The following is a 23,305-nucleotide window of genomic DNA, read 5'->3' on the forward strand; positions in this document are numbered from 1 at the left end:
TTCTCTTCTCAAACAAATGCATCTGATACAAACAGTGTATATTAAGAAAATCTTTATTAGAAGCGTCCAGTATGAAACCACAGATTAAAAACAAATTAACCTGAAGACAAAATGAGAACATTACAGCAGCTGGATTTCACAGGTTCAAACGTTTCAGTCGGTCTGTGCAAAAAAAGCTCAAACTCCCTTTTAAACGATTCTGCTCGAGTGGGAACGTCGCCTGCTTTTCCAGGAGACAGTAAACGCGTCGCTGTGGATCGGTGCCGTTTCCAGGACCGTTCATGTGCTGCATCAACATGGCAGCTCGTCCACGGGTCGCCCTGTGAGAACGCCTGAGCTCAGAGTACAGACGCTCGAGGGACCAATAAAAGACAAAACAGGAAAGCCAACAGGACGTCAAACAAAAACACAGAAATATTAACTATTGACAGAAATGACACACTGTTGTTTTTCCACAGGAAACACTGATCACTTCCAGATGGAAATGTCTGTGGCGAGTGGCGAGGGCAGGAGGCGAGTCTGAACCAGAGCTACGATGTCCTCTGCGCTGCCTCCACCCCGCTCGCGATTCTAATAGTTCGACTGTATGAGCGCGCTCAGACGTCGCCGGGCGTCCCGTGTACCCTGAAGCGGTACATGCAGGTGTACTCCTCGTGGCCCCAGTTAGATAAAACCTGGACCTCGATGATCTGAAAGGCTTCGCCGTTCTCCTCCTGACGGGACAAAACAGAGACAGGAAAAGGCAGCGACATCGCATGTTTGAGAACTTCAGGCAACAAACTCGTTTTCTGCCTCGAAGGAGAAAAAACTTTAAATTTGGATCAATAACTCTGCTCATCTCAGCAGCCGCTCTGCAAAACTAACCCCCAACCTGCCTGTGATCATTTGTTTGTGGTTTTTTCCATTGATGGGGCGAGTGTCCAGATTTAGATCTGTGAGGTCATATTTTGCAGTCATGTGAGCATGAGTCATGTGACAGTCTCGCCGTCTCGTTCGTGCAGTTTTAAAAACAAGAACAAATTTAAAGAGACAAAGTGAAGCAGCTGGTATCTGACAGGCTTCTGTCGCCCTCTGAGGCTGAGTGTTAACGACTGTGACAGACTGGCTCGCCAACATTAAGGAAGGCTAAAACCACAAGCCCCGCCCCACGACTCACTGAAACAGCAAATGTCTGGAGAGCGTCTCCATCCTGGTCGTAGGTGTAGGTGCCGAGCAGCTTGCCTCGCTCCTGGCTCTCGTTAGCCAGACCCTGAAAGAGCGTTCAGGTTACACAGAGACTACAGAGCAGCAGGTTTATGAACGCACGCCATCGCTCTCTTACGTAGACGGCGAAGTCTCGGGGGGCGCTGTGCAGCGTCCCGCTCGGGGCCAGGGCTTTGGGGATGTGCTCGAGGGTGAAGGCCGAGGGCAGGACCCTCATGGAGAGCCGGATCACCAGGAAGCCCGTGGAGCCTCTGAAGGCCCAGCAGTTCCCCGGGTGGACGTCGGGCTGCAGCAGAGAGCACAGATCAGGTGATTTCTGATTCATCAGTCTGAGCAAAAACATCTGGAGGAGCGCTGAGAGGAGGACAAAGTCCTATCACAGAGTCAAAGACGAGAAAGAGGAGGGGCTTCATATCGTAACCACATGACTGTACGGGTGAGTTACCTGGATCACAGCTCGGGGAGACTGAGATAAATAACAGAGCGGGACTCCAAACAGGCTGAGCAGCACCGCCTTCGTCTTGTACGTCTCCGAGCAGCGAGTGCTCAGGATGCTGCCCCCTGCGGGACGAGCACAGAAGCCACACTGGGTAAACCATTACAGCAGGTTCATGACATCACAGACGTCGCTGTTGGATTCTGACCTCCAGACTCCAGAGCGTAGTCCGCCAGGCCGGTTCGATCCTCAGAAAACAGCCGCAGAGCGTCCTTCACCGCCGCACGGACATCCTGAGGACACGAGGGAGGCGTGAGTGGCGATTATTACAGCGTGAATAAGGTCATTACTCAGAAGGTTAGACAGGTTTATCAAACTCATCCTCAGGTGGTAAATTTAGGCCCGCCTCTGACCGCGCCTCCTCACCTCCTGGGTAACTGTGGCCCCGACGCCCTCAGCAGCATGCAGGACAGGCTCTCTGACAGTCTCCTCGCCGCGCCGCTGCTCCAGCTGCAGGCTGATGTTCTGTAGGATGCTGAGCTCCAGAGAGGCCAGCGCCGCCTGCAGGTCCGCCTCGCTCACATAGCGCTCAGAGAGCCACCGGAGGAGCGACTCTGGGAGGGCGGCGGCGTCTCCGCCCGCTGTTAGCTGGTTGCTGAAGAGCAGTCCCCGAACTTCCTCTCGCACCTGAGCAGAGACCTGCCCCAAAATCTACAGAAAAAGGACAGTCAGAACAGGAAACTGGTCCTTCACATTAAAAGCAACCATTCAGTGAGGCTTTTATTGTGAAGGAGACCGTTAAAATGAGTGTCTCACCGCCTGCTGGATTGTGGCGAGCTGTTGGCAGCTGTCCTGACATCTGGACAGAAGCTTGACGTCCCGCCTGACGTCCCCCAGAGCCGCCTCCAACCGAACCACCTCCGCTAGCAAGGCATCATGGGACTGCCGGTCAACACTGGAGGAGGAAAAAGACACGTCAGCCACGAAGGAGTCGCACCAGCATCAGCAGCTGCTTCTCTTTGGTCCAGATAAACCTACTGAAGAAGGTGATGATGACGAAGGTTACCTGACAGCAGCAGGAAGTGTGGTCGGCGAGGGCGAGAGGAGAGATCCAGCAGCTTCACGTCTCCACTGAACCTCCTGCAGTTTTAGTGAAGCAGTTTTATTTCTGAAGCTTTTACAGGTGAAACGCCAAGCTCGTCTCAGGTCATGTGACTCACCATCGTTTTGGCCACCAGTTTCTGCAGCTGCAGCTCGAGCTGATCCAGACGAGACGTCTGCGTCTGCTGCTGCAACAAATCCTGCCGGCGAACCTGCAAACACGCGACAGATGTTTCAGTAACGTGCAGTTCCTCCGGCGTCCAGCGGGGGCCCCGGTGAGTCCGTGTTAAACGTTCACAGCACGATACAGAAACTGTTCTGGTCTCTGGATAATGGCCTCCATCACATCTGCATTTTATAACCGTTTAAATTGTAGTAAGGGTTATAGTTTGTATCATTAGGGGCGTGGCCTATTTGACTGACAGGTGGATGGTGCTACTGCTGTGTGCTAGCTTCAGCTCAGCTAACTGCAGTGACGGTGCTGTAGATCCTCACCTCCTCCCTCTGCCACCTCTCCTCGTCCAGCTGTTTCCTGAGCTCGGACAGCTGCTGGTCCAGCAGAGCGCTCAGCGACGCCTCCACGCCGTCGCGCTGAGCAGACGAGAGCTGCTGCAGGCCGGTGTAGAGCCGGAGCAGCTCTCTGTGTCTCTGCTCCGCCCGCCGTCCTCCGGCCTCCACGCGCTCCCACAGCACCATCAGACTCTGCTCCAGACGAATGAGCCGCTCAGCATCTTCTGCCGCCGCCCCCACTTCCTGTAACAACCACATTCGTAAACTTCCAGGATGCATGTTAGTTTATCCTAACCTGTCGCCGGCCTCAGGCACGTGTTTTGTTGCAGTTTTTTTTTCCCCCCCATAAACATGCGTCACTCCAGGGCCGCCACAAACGATTATTCTGATAGTCGACTAATCAGATCATGATCCACTGGATGTACAACTACAGCTTATTGCACCGGCAGCATCTGGTCTCATATAACTATCATTAGCTTACAGCTAGCTGTAAGTGTTTATTTTTAGTTAGCACATAACTTAAAGACAAGATGATAGTTTATTACATTTTAATGCAATGTGCAGATTGTTTCGGTGGAGTTTAATAAACTAACCGAGTAAATTCTCCAGCATCTCACACTTCTGATGATCAGCTGTCTGCTTGACGTTTATTCAGCTGTGTAAAAACTTTAATCTCAGCCAAACCGATTTACTCAGGAACAAATAAAACACTAAAAAAAGCCAAACAATAACATGTTTAAGTTATCTAAGTGACTCATATATCATGTTTAACCTGAGTAGCGAAAGACCGCGGTGGGTTTGAAAACGATCTGCCGGGAGTCCGGTGTTCTCACGGCGCTAGTGAGCCTAGCCCCCGGCTAGCTATCGAGCTAGTGGGTAACAGACGTCTCCGAAAACGTCGGAGCGCTTTTGAAAATATGCGGTGTCCTGATAAACTGAGCAGATATTTGAGGTTTACACAGCTACATTCTGAAAATATGTTAAACGTTTATTTTGTGACCCAGAAAGAATAATAAGAGTAACATTAAAACTAACTAGCTGCCGCCATTATTGGAAACTGAGCTGGGCTGCGCTATGAATTCTGGGATAGGTTGGGGCACGAAGTATACACCCGACCCATCCTTCAAATCTGGGGAAATGAAGGGCGCATTTTTCGGAGTCTTCGAATTTGGACCGTCTTCGTCGTGCCGCTGTAACGTAATCGGCCTACACATGCGGCCACAGGAGGATGCGGTTCCTGAATTCGGACACAGCTGCTTCTACTTGGTTTAACGGCAGCTGCCATCCCTGTTTCAGTCCGTTATTACACCCTTGAATCCTGCTACCTATTAATGAGTCTTTTGGGATCTTACAAAGCTTCAAACGTCGACTATTAAATTAGCCGTTGACGATTTTGATAGTCGACTAATCGCGGCAGCCCTGCGTAACTCCTGTAAATCAAAAAGCGACTGTGCTTTTCAGTGACATTATGGTAACGCCTGAGAAGATGAAGGTTGGTTGAGAGAGTGACGGCGCTCTACAGAAGCACAGCGCTGGTTTTTCCCCTTCGACTGCACAAACAAACCACCAAACGTAAACCTCATCTGCTGCCGGCTGAAAGCCTCGAGGTCATACCTCCTCTCCTGCTGCCGTTTCTGCTGGTGGAGGTTTGCTGTGAAGCAGCCCCGCCTCCTTTGACTCATCTACGTCGCCCTCTCCTGATTGGCTCTCAGAGGACAGGAAGCTGTTAGAGGACAGAGCGGGGATGTTGGAGACCGCTGGCCTCCACTCTGTGATGTTAACAGCTGGAAGCAGCAATTGTAAAACAGCTGGACCAAACCAGCGCAGACCTGAGGAGGGAGGAGTCCAGTTACATCACTTCCTGAAAGTCAGCTGTGACTGCTGTGTTCCTGTCTAATCCTGCTGTGAACGAGCATCAGACTCTGCAGGACTGCGTTTTAAATCCAACTGTGAGCCACACAGAAGCTTTTAGGAAACTGAGGAGAATCGTCCACGTTTGCTGTTAAACAGTGATTTAAGATCATTGAAGTCAATGAACTCACCGAACAGGAGAAACAGGAGAGAAAGAACCACCAGGAGGACAGGAAACCTGCAGAGACGTCAGCCATGGGTTAATCACCTTCCTTCCACTATTTAAGCTTAAATGTATTTGAGCGGTCGAACAGGTCTGATGAAGCAGATTTACTCCAGAATGAGAAAACCTAATGAATCAGCTCAAACTTGCCAGCTCAGCGGTGTGTTTGTGGTCATGTGACGCCACCGTGTGTCGAGCCACCTGAAGGCGTCGCCTGCTGTCCGACCTGCAGACACAGAACGATAAAGCCAATCAGAACAGATTCAGATGGATGGGAGGGGCAAGGGAGGGATTTTATTCACCAACTATCACTCACACACACACACACACACACACACACACACACACACACACGACAGAGCAGCTAAGCAACAAACAGCTGGGGGTTGGGTCAGGGAGCAAAGACGCTACAAATCAAACGCACACATGGCGGTGTTAACCTGCAGAGCGTGCGGCGGTCCACGAAGCAGAACCAGCTTTCCTGCTCAGAGGCCCGAGGGCCCGAGCCGCTCTCTGAGCGAGGTCAAAGAGAACCGAAGCTGCAGGAGGAGAGGAGGAAGGTCAGTCAGGACGGCGGGAAGCGGCTGCAGACGCTCTCGGGCCACGCCCATTTTGGCCAAAGTCACTCTGGTTTTTAAGGCCTGACCAAACCAAACGCTCCGGTGAGCTCAGCCCTTAAAAACGGAACGTGTGGACGCGCCTGTGACCAGAGGTGGGCAGTAACGCATTACTTGTAACACGTTACTGTAATCTGATTACTTTTTCAAGTAACGAGTAAAGGGATTACTATTGCAAACGGTAATTAGATTACCGTTACTTTCCCGTAGGAACGCTGCGTTACTAAAACTGATTTTTTGCGAGAATGTCTCACGACAGTGACGTAAGCGAGTGCGACGTTAGTGACAACAGCTGTGTGCAGATCAACAATGGATCATATATCGAGTGCAGAGAGAGTATGAGCGTGCAGCGTTTAAAGTGTGGAAGTACTGACCTTACTTTGAGTTTGATTCCATAAAAAGTGACAAAAACATTAGTGTCCGCTGTGCGTGGGAAGAAAACTTCTTTTTACAGCGAAAAAACCCCTAAACTTCCAACAAGCACCGAGTAGCTACGACGTAATGGGAAACTCACAGAGAAACTCGCGGATTCTTCCACTGACCGCGGCACACCTGCACCAGGGTAAACCTCCGCCTACCCCACTCCTGCTTTACAGGTGAAAATAGAGCAACAGGACCGCTGAGTCTTTGACTTTATTTATTTTCTGCTGTGTTTTACTTGCATCTATTTGAAAGACTGAGTGTAAACACACAAAATATTTTATTTTATGAGCTGGAATGTGCAGAAAATAGGTTTAAATGTTAAACTAATTTCTTCCAGTCAGAGAATGTTGCAGATAATTAAATGTTTGCTTGATGCATAAAGTTAAAAGATTAAAACTAATAAAACAAGTTTTAAAAAGAGACTTTTCCATTTGATTACATTTTGTATGATGGATTATGTAGAAAAAGTAGAATTGGGCTGAAAGATCTATCACTTTATCACCTACTCAGGTTGTAAATCGTGTTTTTAAAGAGTAACTAAGTAACTAAGTAATTAATTACTTTTGAAAATAAGTAATCAGTAATTAGTTACTGATTACTTTTTTCAAGTAACTTGACCAACACTGCCTGTGACTCAGCAGCACGTCCGCACAGCGCTGCGCTCGCACGCCGTTATTACCGGTTGCTTCCGTCATGGTTTCTTCAACGCAGATCGATTCAAACGTTATGTAACACGAACAAATCTGGAAAAATGTTGAGTTCGACTTTTACAGCAACGGAAATGACCGAGTCATTAATAAACGTAAACATCTGATATTAGAGTTCATGATTAGGGATGGGTATCGTTTAGGTTTTATCTGATACCGGTGCCAAATCGGTACTTTTGAAACGGTGCCGGTGCTCAAACGGTGCTCGAACCGGTGCTTAAAGAATGGAGAACACAAACTTTGTCCAAAAACCTCTCATGTTCAGCTGTTTTTTGTAAAAAGATAACAATGTTAGCCTTTTCTGCAGCTATGGGGCATATATGGCATCACTCTTGGCTGGAAGCAGTGCTTAAACAATGGAAAAAACACAAACTTTGTCCTAAACCTCTCATGTTTAACTGTTTTCCACTTTTTCTTTGGTCTTTTTAGCCTTTTTGTCCAGGGTGAAGGGAGTATCTGCCATCAAACAAGAAGACAGCCGCATGTAGCTATGATGATGTTTGCTAGTTCACCTTACATGCATTAATGTAATAACGTGGTTAGCCTACTCAACGTAAATTACACACGAACAACATGAAGCTACTCACGCAGAGAAGAACGGCTGCTGCTGCATCATCATCCTCATCATTTCTGCTACACTGGCAGGGCTAGGGGCCAGGACTCTCCTCTTCGTGTTTTTGGGGGATGTTGCATAACAGGCAACCCACCCGCAGTAGATGCGCTCGGTGTGAGGTCTCGCAGCAAGCTATCAAATACGGCGCATTTCTCGGCTTTTAAAAAAAACGCTATGTATCAGCTTAAAGCACTTGTTGCTGCTGAGTTTGCATCTTTTGCTGTGAAGTACAGCCAGACTTTGACCGCTTCGCCTTGGGCATTTTTAATCTGTAGCTCTGCTCTAAAAGAACGTACGTACCTGGGCCCGCCTACTATCCTCGGAAACGTAAAATTATTGGCTAGAATCTAAAGTGTATCACAGCTCAGGAAAAAAAAGCACCGAAATGTGCGCTGCTTTTCAGTCTGGTTACTACCGTTGATGGCACCGGACACTGGTACCCATCCCTATTCATGACGTTTTCAATGCAGAGAATTCAAGTTTAGTTCATCACAAAAACAAATGCTCACAATTTCCCTATAAAACACTTTGATTTAATTAGTCAAATGGCAGAGACGAGGAAAACAACAAATCAAATAATTAAAAGAATCATCAAGTGACACCCATCTTTTATATACAGTCTGTTAACATCACTAAGTTTTGAGCCAATCACCCTGCTGCTGAGTCCGATTGGTTGTCACGGCAACACAAAGTCAAATCTACTCGGGAGGGCGTTTACTCTGTTTACATAAGATTCAAATTTAAACCGTCACAGCTTCCTGTTCATGCTGGTGTGTGTGTGTGTGTGTGTGTGTGTGTGTGTGTGTGTGTGTGTGTGTGTGTGTGTCTTTGAAGTCACAGGATGTATAACGGGTCAGATAAATTGTTTTGAAGCATCTTTACGACTCGTATTTCCGCTGCGCGCTTACACAAGCTGCTCAGCGACACTCAAAGACAGAAGAGACTGACAGCGCTGCCGTTTGTATCACAGGCCAACACCATCTTTACGCTTTGTGGCCTCACGCTGCGACTGAACACATGCGACTCAGAGCGGATGTGAGTAAAAACGATCTGCACGGCCTGCAGCGCAGACTGCCGGAGCGGGTATTGAACCTGTGAAAAGAGCAGCGCTCCACGTGAACCCCAACAAACAGGAAACCAGGGAGGACCACGAGGACGAGGACGAAGAAGACGTGACCGCATCCATCGGCGAAGGCCGTCTGTCCTTACAGTCGTTACCTGTAGGTGTCAGCAGAGCGTTTAACCGACAGAAAACACAGGAGTCACAACAGGAAACATCTACACAGGAACCATGTGACCGCTGCTCCAAACAGGAAGCTCCGAGTTTGGCTGTGGAGCCTCGAGGTTTACGGAGAACACCTGAGCGTGCACACGGCGACCTCCGCATCAGGTGATCACTGTGACCCTTCAGTCACGCCCCGACTGTTCACAACACGCTGCTGCAGCAAAGCCGCTCTGAGCCGGCGCCACGAACACAGTTTCAACATTAGTGTTAAAGCACCGCCCACTTCAGAGGCAGCGTTGGTGCAGCAACGGAGTTTTCTGGTGAGACTCCACCTGCTGCCTGCACAGAGACAGCAACCAGCAGGTGGAGACGATGCATTTACAGACAGAGTCGTCTTGAAAGGAAATCTGCACCCTGCTGTGATTCGGTGCTTTATAAATAAAGTTCAATTCAATCTTTTCTGTATCCATGACTGCTGCCTGCACACGCTACACCCTCCATGCACATCATCACATACAAGTCCAACATGAAATACTGTGTGTGTGTGTGTGTGTGTGTGTGTGTGTGTGTGTGAGCATCATGAACGAGTGAACAGCAGGCTGATTAAACCCTCTGAGGTGTGTGTGCTGCTCACACAGAGATCCGTTGGGCTGTAGCTCCCTCTGGCTGGACTCCGTCAGGCTCATGGCTCCGCCGCGGCCGGGTCGAACTGAAACAGAGGAAACAGAGTCAGGACTCACCGAGAGCGGCAGATCACCACCGTCCACCTCCGAGCCGAGGCCTGAATGTTCGCTGCAAGCAGCCGGAGGGCAGATTTGCATTTTGCCAGGGAAACAGCCAAAGTGAAGAGGTGCAGCCCATTTGTTTATTTGGAAAGAAGCACAGCGACTGCAGGTCCAGAGATCCAGAGCGCGCTCTGGTCTCGTGAGGAGTCAGGGATGTTTAGCGAGGAGGCGTCAGGTGACTAAAAATAAATGGAAATAAACCCTTTGAGGTCTAATGACCACAGAAGAGACACGTGAGGGTGGAGCTCCTCCTCCGCGTTTAATGAAGCCCGCCTGTGCTTCTTCCTCCTGAAGATCCAAACATAAGGCCGTTGGCAGACATCTTTGATCTCGGGCTACTTTGGCAGATTCTCTTTTAAGAAGTTCTAAAAGGTGATCTTAGTCAACCCTCGGGGTCATGTAGGCGGAGCTAACGCAGTTAAGTGAAGGGTGAGAAAGGTCAAAGGTACTGAAGCTTGAAGGACAGAGTTCACACCACCTCCTCATAAGAGCACCACTTTAGGTAACGCAATGCTGCCTCTGCAGGCAAAGGTGGGTCATTCACAGGGAGCTGAGGGATTCTGGGAGTTCCTGCTAACCACTCAAACGGGCTCTTCTGATCACAGAGGCGATTTTGGGTGCTTTCATTGGACGGCGGCCTCGCTCAGGTGAAGCAGATGTGTTTTACACCAGTGTGTGAAGAAGAAAGGTGCACAGGTAAATTCCCCCACCTGCTGTAAACAGACAGTCAGTACCTCTGTGTCCATTATCGGGCTGTATGTTGACCTTTAACCCCCGACACACCTGCCAGGTGTGCGTCAGCGCAGACACGCAGCAGGCGGCGGCTCTCCTGATACGCAGCCAACACGAGTCGAGCCACAGCTGCAGCACATCTGGAAGAGCCAAACCACAACTAGTCAACGAGCGGCGCCTTCACCCCGACACCTGCGAGCGAGCTCGCCGCACACAAACACGCCAGCAGAGCCCCAGAACAGGAAGTGACGCTCAGCTGATTCCTAAATCCAGGAAACAAACCACAGCTTCATGAAAGTGGAAGCCTGCACGAGCCCCGCCCCCCAGCACCTGCCCAGGTGCCTCAGAGCAATCGGTCTCTGCTCGGGCTCGTTTCCCCCCCAGCTGATAAGTGACCATCAGCTGCTCCACCTGCTGAAGGTGAAGCAGAGCGAGGGGCAGGTCAAAGAAACTGCTCATCAGCCATCCAATCACAGCTTCACTGTCATTAAATGAGTAATTATAGTGAGAACCGTGACGTCTACAGTAAAGACTGAGGCTCAAAACCTTTAAATGGCAGATCATTCAGTGACACCATAATCAGAATTAAGCCTCAAATATCCGTCAAAGCACGTGAAACCACGTCACACTGCAGAAACACACGTGCGTGGTCGTTTCTCGTCCCCCTCCAGGGTCACATGGTGGTGGGTAATGTTGTAGTTCACAGGCTGACCTGATGGTGGCAGCAAATCGTCTGCATATAAACGAACCCTCAACTTCATCAGTCTGATTTACATTCACCGCTTATGTTCATCACTAACCCACTAATCAGATCAAAGTCCTCAGCTACTCCAACCTCCTGGAAGGCGTCAGCAGCAGAGAGGAGCTGATGGAGCTGATGGAGGCTCTAAAGCGTTACGTTTGTGCAGAACCAGAACCAAACTGGACACACTGGTAGCAGCAGACGGCGCCCTGTCCTGATAAAGCATGTGCTGCAGAGAGCAGTGACTGTGGTAAACCTGTGCTGGCTGTGTGGTTTCATCTGTAACAACACTGATCAGAGTGTGACAGGAACAGAAACTCAGCAGGTGTTGCTTCGTCTTAATTCTGGAGATTTGAAATGTTTCAGGAATGACGGGAAAAGATTTTTTACTACAGATAGATTTGTTTTTGTTACTCTGAATACGAGAATGTTTTTGCTGTCGTATTATAATCTCGTTACAGACAAAAAAAAGGAAAAAGTCTGATGTGGTCATTTCCACAGTAAAGACCGTCACGTGCGTCTGCCTCACCCGTCCTCCTCCTGCGGCTTCTGTCTCTGTAGTAAATGGTAGAAGGTTCTGGTTCCTCGGACTCTGAGGCTCGCGGCACCATTAGTGTTGAGGAGGTGTCTGTGGTGTATTTGGAGGAAGCGGAGCCGGCCTCCTTCTCGCCCAGCGGCGGCTCAGATTTCAGAGCGCTGCAGTCTTTACAGAAAACCCTGCTGGCCTGGCCCGGGTGTTTGCTGCAGAGGGTGTCTAGACCAATCAGAGTGCTGTTCAGTGCGGCGCTGCCCTGCTCCGCGATGATGGTGCTTTCTGCAGACAGACACAAGGACATGATGAAACTGACTCATCGTGTCCCCTTATCAAAGCCTTTACGAGTCAGGCGCAGGCGGGCGGGGGCGCAGGCGGGCGGGGGCGCAGGCGGGCGGGGGCGCAGGCGGGCGGGGGCGCAGGCTCACCTTTGGAATCCGAGTCGTGGTCCAAACCTGAGGAGGAAGATCAAGGTTAAACTAGAGTCGGTCCGGTCAACAAGGCGAGCCTTGTGCTCACAGATGCTCCAAACTCAACATAGCAGGCTAACGAGTCCAGAACTGAACCCAGATCATTTCCTTCGACTGAAAACATCAGACCAAAGTAATCAAAGTAAGAATATTGAATCTGTGGATCTGATGACCTGTGCTGTTGCCATGGAAAAGCACTACACAAAGCGCTCTGTAAACAGAGATCATTATAAATCTATGAGCAGGCTTCGTACCCCAGAACGCGTCGACCTGCGTTTGCTCCTGGATGGAGGACTCGTTCTGCAGGGAGGAGAGCAGGGAGGCGTCGGACGCCACGCTGTGGAGGCTGCTGTTGTGGAGTGCCATGACGGTAGGTTTATGCGGCGCATCGAGGAGCGACTCGGAGCAGGAGACCGAGTGCTGCTGGGAACGACGGGACCTCAGCGACCTGCAGAAGGAGGCAGGAGGTGAAGGAGGAGCAGACCTGAACAGAACGCACCTTCAGCAGACGTCCACACTGACCTGCTGTTCCTCCAGTCGCCTCCTCCCGCACTAAAGGAAGCGCTGCCACGAGGAAGACTGCGGTCCAGCAGGCCTTCATCGAGCCGCAGGCTGCGTCTCGACATGACCCTCGCCCGAAGGAAGGAGGTGACCTGCAGCTCCTTCTCAGAGTCCGACGACGAGTAGGTGGAGCTGAGGAGACAGGCGTGGAAGATGAGGGAGCAGGAACAGGAAGAGGCGTGTTCCTTCATGGAAACAAAGTCTGAAAATGTTGCCAATTTAAGCAACCTGATCAAATAAAGCTGAAAACCATTTTAACAGAATATAGTAAGAAACATATTTACATCATGGATAAAAGAATTAGATGCAAAGTAAGCTTTTAAAATGTACAAGGACATAATGAGAAAACACTGAAACTTGACAGGAGGAACGTTTTTCCTTTAAATATGAAAAAACTGTTAAAACATAAAGAGGAAAGAATCTGATTAAAAGTCTACAATTAAAAAACTAATTATACAGACTGTTTGTTTACATCGGTGATGATGTATGAATCTGATCAATAGACCACACACACACACACACACACACACACACACACACAGACAGAAAACTGTGCAACACTTCCCAAATATGATTCTAACAGGTTTCTCCAGCAGGTTTTAATTTTATAATAAGAGTCTCACTAAGTCAGCCATAAAATGCAGATTAATAAAACGTTAAAGTTCCCAGCATGTACGGAGGAATCTTATTAGTATTCCGAGCCGCATTTCCTGTGATATGAAGGCAGATCGATGGAGGTCTGGGGTCGTGTTAACCAGACGAACGGCGAGCTGCAGATACTCGTTTCCTTCATTAAACTCTGGATTAAAAGCAGCTTCAGCTTAATGATTAAACTCGAGTGTCCTGAAACACTTAAGCTGCAGACACGCTGCAGCAACGCAGCAGGAACACAGAAACCGCTTCTTCCTGAAATACTGAAGACAGACAGACAGACAGACAGACACACACACACACACACACACACACACACCAAATCCCTGCAACCTTATCAGACACCTGACCTACATACAACAGCGCAGAGAAAGAAGCCGAGCATACACACAGGTCAGTCCAGCCCCAGCTCTGCAGGTCCTCGTCACTCATGGTGGCCGGCAGAGCCGCCAACAACGCTGCCACAAACACACAAATCACACCAACTCTAACACACACACACACACACACACACACACACACACACACACACACACACACACACACACACACACAGATCCAGCCAGCAGCTGAAGTTCACCTTTAACCTGCTTACACTTCCTGTCTGTGGGTCAGTCAGCTGCTCTCACACACACTTCTATCTCTGTGAGGACACTGATATTTTTATTGAATAAATAAAGTCAGATATTTCCCGCCACATGTTCGCACGCTCGGGTGTTTACAGGTGTTCAGCCTGCTGTTCCTCTTCCCCCCAAATAACCAGGATGTTACTTCAAAACTAAGAAAGAAATTCTTTATGTGGTCAAACTGGGTGCTGGAGTCCAGAAGTCAGCCAATCAGAAGAGAGTGGGTTTAGAAAGGGGGACATTTCACCGTAGAGCCCCACCCACCTACCACTCAAACCTTCTGTTTGAGAGGAGCAGCCAATTAGAAGAAAGCTGTCTCAAAACAAATGAGGAGCTGCACAGAGAGCGAGGACGAGACAAAGGAGGATCATCCATTATCTCCAGCTGCCACCTCAGACTCAGTTACCCAGCAGCCCTCACCTTCAGGTAAACGCCGACTTCCTGCTGAGCTGTCAGGTGGCGCTGCAATGCTCCCCCTTCACCTGCTGAGAGCGCCCTCACCTGAGAGGCTGATGGGAAAATAAGATCGCGTGTTTTAGGTGATTATCAACTGCACAGCGGGGTGAAACACGTAAACACACAACCCAACATTTTTATTCTTGTGTCTTTATTGTTCCTTCCATCACCATCGTTACTCTACTTACATATAATCGCCCTTCTACACCCGCGTGCGCGTGTCCGCTCTGTTTGTTTGCAATTGAGCCCACGTGTGCAGTCTTTTAACTGCAAGCTGTCAGCTTCCAACCAATCCGCGGTCAGCTCACGTAAATGATGTTGTGCGTAGCCAGTAAAATCCCACAGTGGGCGGACCCCCGCGAAAAACGAACCGTGGCTCTGCTAACGTCAGCGTTAGCGCTCACAGAAAATAACAGTAGAAAAAGAAAAGTTAATCAGGACGGTACAGAGAGGAAAAACGCTGTGCTCACCCGCAGCGGGGGGCAGATAGGGAGAGACGTCGGCCACTAGCTGTTAGCAGCTAGCGAGCGACAGATAGAGCTGGCGGAGACAGTTAAATGGTGTTCCCGTTAAGAACCCGCCGGTTAGCAGCGTAGCGATGAAAGCAGACTCCGTGAGCTCCTCTCAGGGGATCACATTCACACTAACAACAGACAGGAGACTTAACACTAGCCGTTTACAGTGGGGGCATTTTATAGCGCCAGCAGTGATTTACGCCCCCCTGTGGCCGGAGGTGCGACACGCTCTATGAAAAAGATTATATTGATTTGAGATGGTTCACTCCGAGTTCAACGTATAGAGACATTTTCATTAAAATATTGTTTTATTGCAGTGAGTGAACGTTTGAAAACAGAAAAAACAAATTTTCCAAAGAACATCACATTAACAGATGATTTCGCCTGTTATCATTTGTTAACGGAACTACTTTAAAATAACTTTGAGGATATTCAACTTTTTTCAGAAACATCCGAGTTCGACCCTGTACCTGCTGTCACATTCACGGTGTTAAAGTGGTGGCGGGAACGTGAAACATGGCCTGAATCTCAGCTAACGAGGTCAGTCCGTGCTGGAGTAATCTGAGTACTCCCTGCGTCTGCTCCGACCGTTTTGGGGGGGTTGCCTCTTGGCCGCGTGGACTTTAACTGGCGGGGATTTCCTTATATGGTCACGGGAGCGGGCTCCGCCTCCTCCTCCTCGCGCTTGGACTCGGGAAGTTTTCCAGCTCCGTGTGCAGGAGCGGGACTCGGACCAGGATGTCTCCCAAGAAATGCATCTTCGGCTGCGAGGGGAAGCTGAACCTGTTCGCGCTGCCCAAAGAGGAGCGGATCCGGCAGCAGTGGATCCAGTACCTGTTCTCAGACCAGCGGCCGCCCAAAGCCACCGTGTACGTCTGCTCGCGCCACTTCTCCGAGGACTCGTTCGTCAACAAAGCCCAGTATGACGCCGGCTTCTCGGCCAGGCTGTTGTTGAAGGACGGGGCGCTGCCGTTCATCCACGGGGACGTAGAGGAGTCCAAAGCGGCGGCGGTGAGTTTCAGTGTAGCCCGGGGATCTCCGCGGCGAGTAGCTGCCGAGTCCCGGATCACCGGGAAACGGACGGTAGAAACGGTTTAAATCCACCGGCGGGATCAAAAAACAACAAAAATGGCTAACCGGGCTAACGGTCTCAGTTAACGTGTAAAAAAAAAAAAAAAAAAAACCGAATTTATCAGAAAAACACTGAAAAAGCCTGAAAATAACGACATAAACGGCTAAACCGTGACCGTCTGTGGAGGTTCAAACATGCCAAAAACTAATAATAAGAATAAGACCGTTACTCCGTAAATAAGGTTGTATTGTTAAACAGTCGTTAAAAACCAATAATTATTATTATTATGCTATGATTGTATTGGCCATATTTGTCAATACTATGATAACTGGTGTAAAGCAAACCTATAAGTGTCATTACATCCTTTCATAAAAGCGACACCTTATAAGTGTCAGTAAATCAGCGCTAGCTTAGCTGTACTTTTTTCTTTTTAAAAACCAGAATTAATTTTAAAAATACTCCCAACTTCTGATCTGATCAGCAGTTAGTATATGGAGCACCAAAACGGCCAAAATAAGCGAAATGACTCAATGTTTTTTCCAAAAACCTTTTAATTATTTTAGTATTTAGAGTTGGTAAGTAAGTAAAAGTTTATTTATATAGCACTTTTCACAGACATGTCACCAACTGCTTCGCAAGAAAGGTAACAAAACGTAGTGCAGTGCACAATCATTGCTGGACATCAGTACAGTGCTGTTAGAGCCTGACCGATACTTTCACTGTATCGATAATTTGGCTGTTTATCGATATAGCACTATCAGCATTTATGACAAAGTCACACCTGCAGGGTGAGGCGTTCTGAGCATTCGTCTGTCAGCTGCTTCAGAAACACCTCGGTTGGGTCTGAGTGACATCATCAGGCACGAATATCTCCTCAACCTGCTGAACACGGACGTGGTAAAGAAGAGCAGCTAAAGCTGTTCTGAGCCTCGGTATGAGCAGTGAAAGGATCGGAGAAGAGGAAAAATGATGGAAGAGCAAAAGGTGGATGTCCTGCTCTCTGTTGATGTTTTAAACATGCTGGGGAATGATGGAAGTCCTCGCTATTTGTTTGAAATGAATCTGCTGCACCTGCTTTTGTTTGCAGAGGTTAAACCTGTCAGGTGAAGGTGAGCGTGCAGCGGCTCGCCTGCTGTCCGTTACCTGTACCTGTGCCCCGCAGAGCTCCTGGGACCTCCTGCAGTCTGGGGGAAAGTCTCAATTTTAATACGTTGGAATCATGTCAACAGTTACACATTTGAAATCTGCGATGAAGCCGATTAATGTAAAAATAAACGGTTGAAAATAATAAGATAAGATAAGATAACCTTTATTAGTCCCACACGTGGGAAATTTGTTTTGTCACAGCAGGAAGTGGACAGTGCAAAAGTTATGAGGCAAAAATTAGAATACAATAAGAATAAATACAGTACACAGCTGTACAGAATAGAATAAAATAATATACTATATACAGTAGAATAAAATAAAATAAATATACAATAAGATAAAAATAGAATACAAATACAAATACTATATACAACTGAGTAAAAATACAACGATGACAGAAAGGATTATTGCACTTAGTATTATTGCACATGTATGGATGTGTGTGCTTGATCAGTTAAAGTCTTTATTATGGAGTCTGACAGCAGTGGGGAGGAAAGACCTGCGAAATCTCTCCGTCCCACACCGTGGGTGCCGCAGTCTCCCACTGAAGGAGCTGCTCAGTGCTGTCACAGTCTGCTGCATGGGGTGGGAGACGTTGTCCATCAGGGATGACAGCTTAGCCGCCGTTCTCCTGTCACTCACCACCTCCACTGGGTCCAGAGGGCATCCTAGAACAGAGCTGGCCCTTCGGATCACCCTGTTCAGTCTCTTCCTGTCCCCAGCAGAGATGCTGCCGCCCCAGCAGACCACACCATAAAAGATAGCAGAAGCCACCACAGAGTCATAGAAGGTCTTCAGGAGTGGGCCCTCCACTCCAAACGACCTGAGTCTCCGCAGCAGGTACAGCCTGCTCTGCCCTTTCCTGTAGAGGGCGTCTGAGTTATGAGTCCAGTCCAGTCTATTGTTCAGATGAACACCAAGGTACCTGTAGCTGTCCACAGCCTCAATGTCCATACCTTGGATGTTCAGTGGTTGCAGTGGAGAATGCTTGTGCCTGCGGAAGTCTACCACCAGTTCCTTGGTTTTACTGGCGTTGATCTGGAGGTAGTTCAGCTGGCACCAGTCCACAAAGTCTTGGGTCAGACCTCTGTACTCCTTGTCGTCCCCATCAGTGATGAGGCCGACTATTGCAGAGTCATCAGAGAACTTCTGCAGGAAGCACTGGGTGGAATTGTGGGAGAAGTCTGCAGTGTAGATGGTGAAGAGGAACGGAGCCAGAACCGTTCCCTGTGGGGCCCCCGTACTGCAGACGACCCTGTCCGACACACAGCCCTGAGTCCTCACATACTGTGGTCGGTCGGTGAGGTAGTCCAGGATCCAGGTAGTGAGGTGATGGTCCACTCCAGAGTTCACCAGCTTGTCCTTCAGAACCGAGGGAAGAATGGTGTTGAAGGCACTGGAGAAATCAAAGAACATGATTCTCACAGTGCTTCCAGCGGTCTCCAGGTGAGCGAGGGAACGATGTAGGAGGTGAATGACGGCATCATCCGCTCCAATGCCAGGCTGGTAGGCAAACTGAAGTGGGTCCAGTGATGAGCTTATTAGGCGCCGAAGCTGAGCCAGGACCAACCGCTCCAGGGTCTTCATCAGGTGGGATGTCAGAGCCACCGGCCTGTAGCTGTTGAGGTCCTTGGGGCGTGAAGTCTTTGGCACTGGTACAACACAGGAGGTTTTCCAGAGCTGTGGGACTCTTCCCAACCTCAGGCTCAGGTTGAAGAGGTGCTCCATCACCCCACATGATAATATTAATATTTTTTTGTTTACATTACTTTAATGTATTCTGCTTGAGGGAAACAACAACATTCTAATTATAAAAAACAGAAACATTAACTGAGCTGTTTTAAAGATTTTCAGCTCCTCGTGGCGCCTCCTCTGAACCGTTAGCCACAAAGTTCATAAATGTGGGCGACAGCCAAAACCGTTTAATGCACCGTCATCAACATGGCCGACGTGGACCAGTGTCTCTGATCTTTCCGCTTTGAGTCCTTTATATTTTTAAAATTAAAGTCTACAGTTTTAATCGAATATTCCATGAATAATTATGGAGTCGTTTACTTATTTTGGCACCTTGGGTCCTCCGTAGTGCATTACATATCATTTGGCGCAGGGCTGCCCAGTCCTCAAGAGCTACTATCCTGCAGCTTTTAGATGCATCCCTACTCCAACACAGCTGAATCAAATGGTTTGATTACCTCTTCAGCATGCCATCATGTTTGGCAAAGGCCTGATAACAAGCCATTCATTTGATTCGGGTGTGTGGGAACAAGGATGCATCTAAAAGCTGCAGGACGGTAGCTCTCGAGGACCGGGATTGGGCACCTCTGATTTGGCCTCTCTCCTGTGAGCAGAGTCCGGTGCTGCTGCCCCTCACTCGCTTCAGAAACACCGCCTGTCAGACCGACCCTGAACCCAAGGTCTCCGTGGCGACGCAGTTCTGTCACTACATGGTGTCGGTGGGCACGCAGACGTCCTACTCCCCATCTACGAGGTGCGCCGCCACTCAGCTGTCCTACAACACGCTGAAGCAGCACGTGAGAAGCAAAGGTGGGTATGAGTGCCACACACTGTAAGTAAAAGATGGCCACATACTAACTGCTGGCCCCTGCTGGTTGGTGGAGGAACTGCAGGTTTTGGACTGTGATGAAGAGGAAGCTTTGTTCAGTTTTAAAGAGTGTAAAACGTGTTTTGTGCGTTTCAGCCACACAGGCCTCGGTTTTACACTGTAACGTGGGAACGGTGACCACCCAATCAGAGACGGGGATTCAGCCGGGTGTCAGACCAGCGAAGAGACCACGTCTGGAAATGATGGAAGAAGAGGAGGGGGAGGAGCCAGAGGAGGAAACAGAGCTCCCCGAAGCATCCGACCAGTACGACCCCATCTGCGAGCCGTATGAGCCGGACGAGTCTTCGAGCGAGCCGCCCGACAGTCGGTAAGGTGCCGGCGCCTCCTGCAGGTTCCTGTCTGTCTGTGCAGCAAACGTCTGACCTGCTGTTCTCCACCCACACAGCGAGGCGGAGGCCACGCCCTCCCACTACAACGACCCCAAATACATCGTGTTTGAGAGCTGTCTCAGAGACCTCTTCCTCACCTGTCCCGTGTGCGGGTTGAGCTGCGAGGTGCGGCGGCGGCGGATGGGCACCTTCGTCTCCTTCAGCCAGCTGTGCCCCAGCTGTGACTACAGCAGGAAGTGGGAGAGCCAGCCAGTGGCGGGAAGCACGCCGCTAGGAAACCTGCAGATGTCTGCGGCCATTTATTTCACCGGAGGCTCATTCAGTCACGTGGAGAAGGTAACCTTGACCTTTGACCCGAGCACACGTGACGGTAAAACTCTGACGTCACTGTCCGAGTGTGCGCACGTGCAGACGTCCTCCATGACGGCGCGTGTCTGCTGTGCGTCACCTGCAGGTGTGCAGAGCCATGAACCTCCAGGTGTTCCAGTCCGACACCTTCAGGAGGCACGCCCGCATGTTCCTCGAGCCCGCCATCAACCACAAGTGGAAGCGGGACCAGCAGGTGCTGATGGAGCGCCTGAGGGGCGAGGGCAGCGTGGCGGTGGGAGGGCGGATGAGGGCGGACCTGCTGGGTGAGCAAACGCCATCATTAGTGTCTTGTTTTTGTCACCTTGTGGTTACTTTGGCCTGATGATGTCATTTCCTCTGACAGGACACTGCGGGAAGCTGGGCAGCTACACCCTGATGCACCTGAGCAGCAGCAGCGTCATCGACATCCAGCTCATTCAGGTAACGCTCGCTCTGTGCCAACAGGAAGTAAGAGCTGATCACGTGACTGTTTATGGTTATCCTCTCAGAGCGCCGGGGTCAGTGGCAGCTCGCACGTGGAGACGGAGGCTCTGCGGCGAGGCCTCGATCTCCTCCAGGTCAACCGCCTGAGCGTGGACCACATCGTGACCGACCGCCACGCGCGCGTGCAGAAATACCTGAGGAAGCGAAACGTCCGCCATTACTATAACATCCAGCACTTGGAGAAGGGTCGGTACGGCGTGGTCACGTGACGATAAGCCGTCAGACACACGCTAACATGTTTTTCTCCGCAGGTTTGTCCAGGAAGCTGAAGAAGCTGGCGAAGAGTAAAGAGTGCCTGCTGGTGCGGCGGTGGCTGCCCAGCATCAGGAACCACGTCTACTGGAGCGCCACGACCTCCACGTCCGCGCCTGAGAAGGTGGCGAAGTGGAAATCCCTCGTGAACCACATCCAGAACGTCCACACGCACGACGACCCGCTGTTCCCGACGTGCGCGCATCCTAACCGCGTGTCCATGGATCCCAGCAAGTGGTTCCAGCCAGGTGAGTGTCAGCCAATCAGAGCCAGTCACACCTGTGCATGTGGACCTCACCTGCTCGGGGCGAAGATGGCCTCTGCCTCAGGTGGAGAGTCTGGGCTTTAAAGGCGCCCACGAATAAAATGTATGATTATTAAACTGTCCAGTCATTGGCTGACAGGTGAAGCCGCTCACCTGGCTAACCAGCCTGTGACATCACAGCGGCGGTGTCCACAATAACGCGGCAGTCAGACTCTGATGTAGCGTGACTCATCTCAGCTCCAGAGACGCAGAGAGAAGACGAATAAATTAACCCTCTGTAAACAGTGACCTTTGACCTCTCGCACGTAATGATGTCATAAACCTCTGGTCAAGTCATGTGACTGCTGGCCTTTCAAATGTGTCCAGCAGGGTGTGACGTCCACTCTCAGCGCTCAGATGAGTCATCCCTGCTGACATCACAGAGAGGACGCCCCTGACATAGTCAGCTTAGACACAAGCTCCACCCACTCGCTGTTAAGAGCCTCGGCTGAGGGGGAGGGGCGTTAAAAGGGCAATTAACAAACAGTTTTATTATTTGATTTATTGTGATGGGCGTGGCTTAACTCTTTGCTGCTTTGCTATTGGCTGACTGTTTACCTGTGGGTGTGTCTGTGCTCACCTGTGTGGCTGCAGATTCAGTGGCTCTGCACAAGCTGAAGAAGCTCCTGCTCAACAAGCGGATTCTCGCCGATGTCGGGAAACTGAGTCACGACCACCAGGCGTCCACGCTGGAACGCTTCCACTGGCTTGTGCGCCGCTTCGCGCCGAAGAACGTCGCTTTCCCGTTCGTCGGCGTGCTCTGCAGGTAAACGCTGCTGCTTCAGCTCTGATGTCACAGCTTCAAACACCTGTGTGACAGTGGATCTTGTTTCCAGGCTGTACCTGGCCGCCATGCATTTCAACGAGGACGCAGAGAGACACAAAGACAGGAGTTCAGAGGTCACCGCCGAGCCTCAGCAGAGCGAGCCCAAACCCAGTGAGTGCAGCTCACACACACACACAGAGGAGAGGCTGAACTCTCCAACTTTATTGACACCAGTGTGGTTTACAGTGACCTCCATGTCTTCCAGAATATGTGAGCGAGCTGATGAAGCTCCTGTTTGAAGACGTTTTTAAGGAGCCTTCGACCTACGCGGACGAACTCAAACGGATCCCCGTCCCCGACGACCTGAGGCCCGTCTGAGGACACGGAGCAGGAAGGAGGAAACTGCTCTAACGTATCCACGCCGACTGTTACTGAGGGAACCGCCTTCACCACGGCATGAGTCCACTGAAGAACATTTAAATACATGTTTGTGTTTTCTCTGACCACGCTGTTATTTATCTGTAAATAAAGCACTTCTTATTTACCTGGTCTCTGCTCGTCTGTGTGGGAACGCGCTGGAACACAGAGTGGGACAGGAAGTGGCAGCAAGTTTGATTCAGCTTTTTTTCTTCTAATCAGGTTTTGGCTGCAAAATGTTTTTAACATTTAAAGTATCTGCAGCGACGCTTTCAGTGCGGAAGTCATCCAAACCTACCTTTCAAAATAAAATACAATCTTTTTAAAGACTAATAATATAAATATAATAGCTATTATTGTTATTATTTATATTATAAGAATAAATAATTATTTCATTATAATGTTGTGTTTTGTAAAATATGTAGAACCTTAAACCAAAATTAAATTATATTATGATCATAGAATCATTTTATTTTTCTCTGATTTTCGTTCAAGTTTTTTTGTACTTTTTATTAATTTCCATGTAAATTGATTCAGTTTTATTTATTTTAACTGAATATATTTG

General features: G+C 49.5%; 2 protein-coding genes across 7 annotated transcripts; one reads left to right on the forward strand and one right to left on the reverse strand.

Moving 5' to 3' along the window:
- Positions 1 to 35: 35 nt before the first annotated feature.
- On the reverse strand, positions 36 to 15,514 carry LOC146704094 (SUN domain-containing protein 1-like). Of its 5 annotated transcripts, none has more exons than XM_085467157.1 (23): positions 15,450 to 15,514; positions 14,429 to 14,517; positions 12,693 to 12,863; positions 12,425 to 12,618; positions 12,129 to 12,155; positions 11,698 to 11,982; positions 10,429 to 10,566; positions 9,544 to 9,618; positions 8,777 to 8,902; positions 5,765 to 5,863; positions 5,475 to 5,550; positions 5,293 to 5,339; positions 4,865 to 5,079; positions 3,236 to 3,493; positions 2,860 to 2,952; positions 2,706 to 2,779; positions 2,456 to 2,594; positions 2,066 to 2,350; positions 1,848 to 1,932; positions 1,649 to 1,764; positions 1,322 to 1,489; positions 1,157 to 1,249; positions 36 to 713 (listed from the first exon to the last, which is right to left on the reverse strand). In XM_085467157.1, the coding sequence occupies exons 3-23, from the start codon at positions 12,794 to 12,796 to the stop codon at positions 597 to 599; spliced, it is 2,814 nt and encodes a 937-aa protein (XP_085323283.1). In that variant the 5' UTR covers positions 12,797 to 12,863; positions 14,429 to 14,517; positions 15,450 to 15,514; the 3' UTR covers positions 36 to 596. The 5 variants fall into 5 exon arrangements, with proteins under 5 accessions (XP_085323283.1, XP_085323284.1, XP_085323286.1 ...); XM_085467158.1 differs by lacking the exon at positions 15,450 to 15,514 and adding an exon at positions 14,653 to 14,925; XM_085467160.1 differs by lacking the exon at positions 14,429 to 14,517.
- A 124-nt stretch (positions 15,515 to 15,638) lies between these two features.
- LOC146704095 (uncharacterized) lies at positions 15,639 to 22,867 on the forward strand. 2 transcript variants are annotated; one of them, XM_085467161.1, is made up of 11 exons: positions 15,639 to 15,990; positions 19,546 to 19,741; positions 19,896 to 20,127; positions 20,206 to 20,485; positions 20,604 to 20,781; positions 20,862 to 20,938; positions 21,007 to 21,187; positions 21,253 to 21,501; positions 22,152 to 22,323; positions 22,394 to 22,494; positions 22,589 to 22,867. In XM_085467161.1, the coding sequence occupies exons 1-11, from the start codon at positions 15,718 to 15,720 to the stop codon at positions 22,699 to 22,701; spliced, it is 2,052 nt and encodes a 683-aa protein (XP_085323287.1). In that variant the 5' UTR covers positions 15,639 to 15,717; the 3' UTR covers positions 22,702 to 22,867. The 2 variants fall into 2 exon arrangements, with proteins under 2 accessions (XP_085323287.1, XP_085323288.1); XM_085467162.1 differs by lacking the exons at positions 22,394 to 22,494; positions 22,589 to 22,867 and having other exon boundaries at positions 22,152 to 22,327.
- Positions 22,868 to 23,305: the final 438 nt, after the last annotated feature.

Source organism: Copadichromis virginalis, linkage group LG8, assembly GCF_057382275.1.
Source record: "Copadichromis virginalis isolate Kocher_CV1m ecotype Utaka linkage group LG8, C_Virginalis_male_GT1.1, whole genome shotgun sequence".
Lineage (NCBI taxonomy): Eukaryota > Metazoa > Chordata > Actinopteri > Cichliformes > Cichlidae > Copadichromis > Copadichromis virginalis.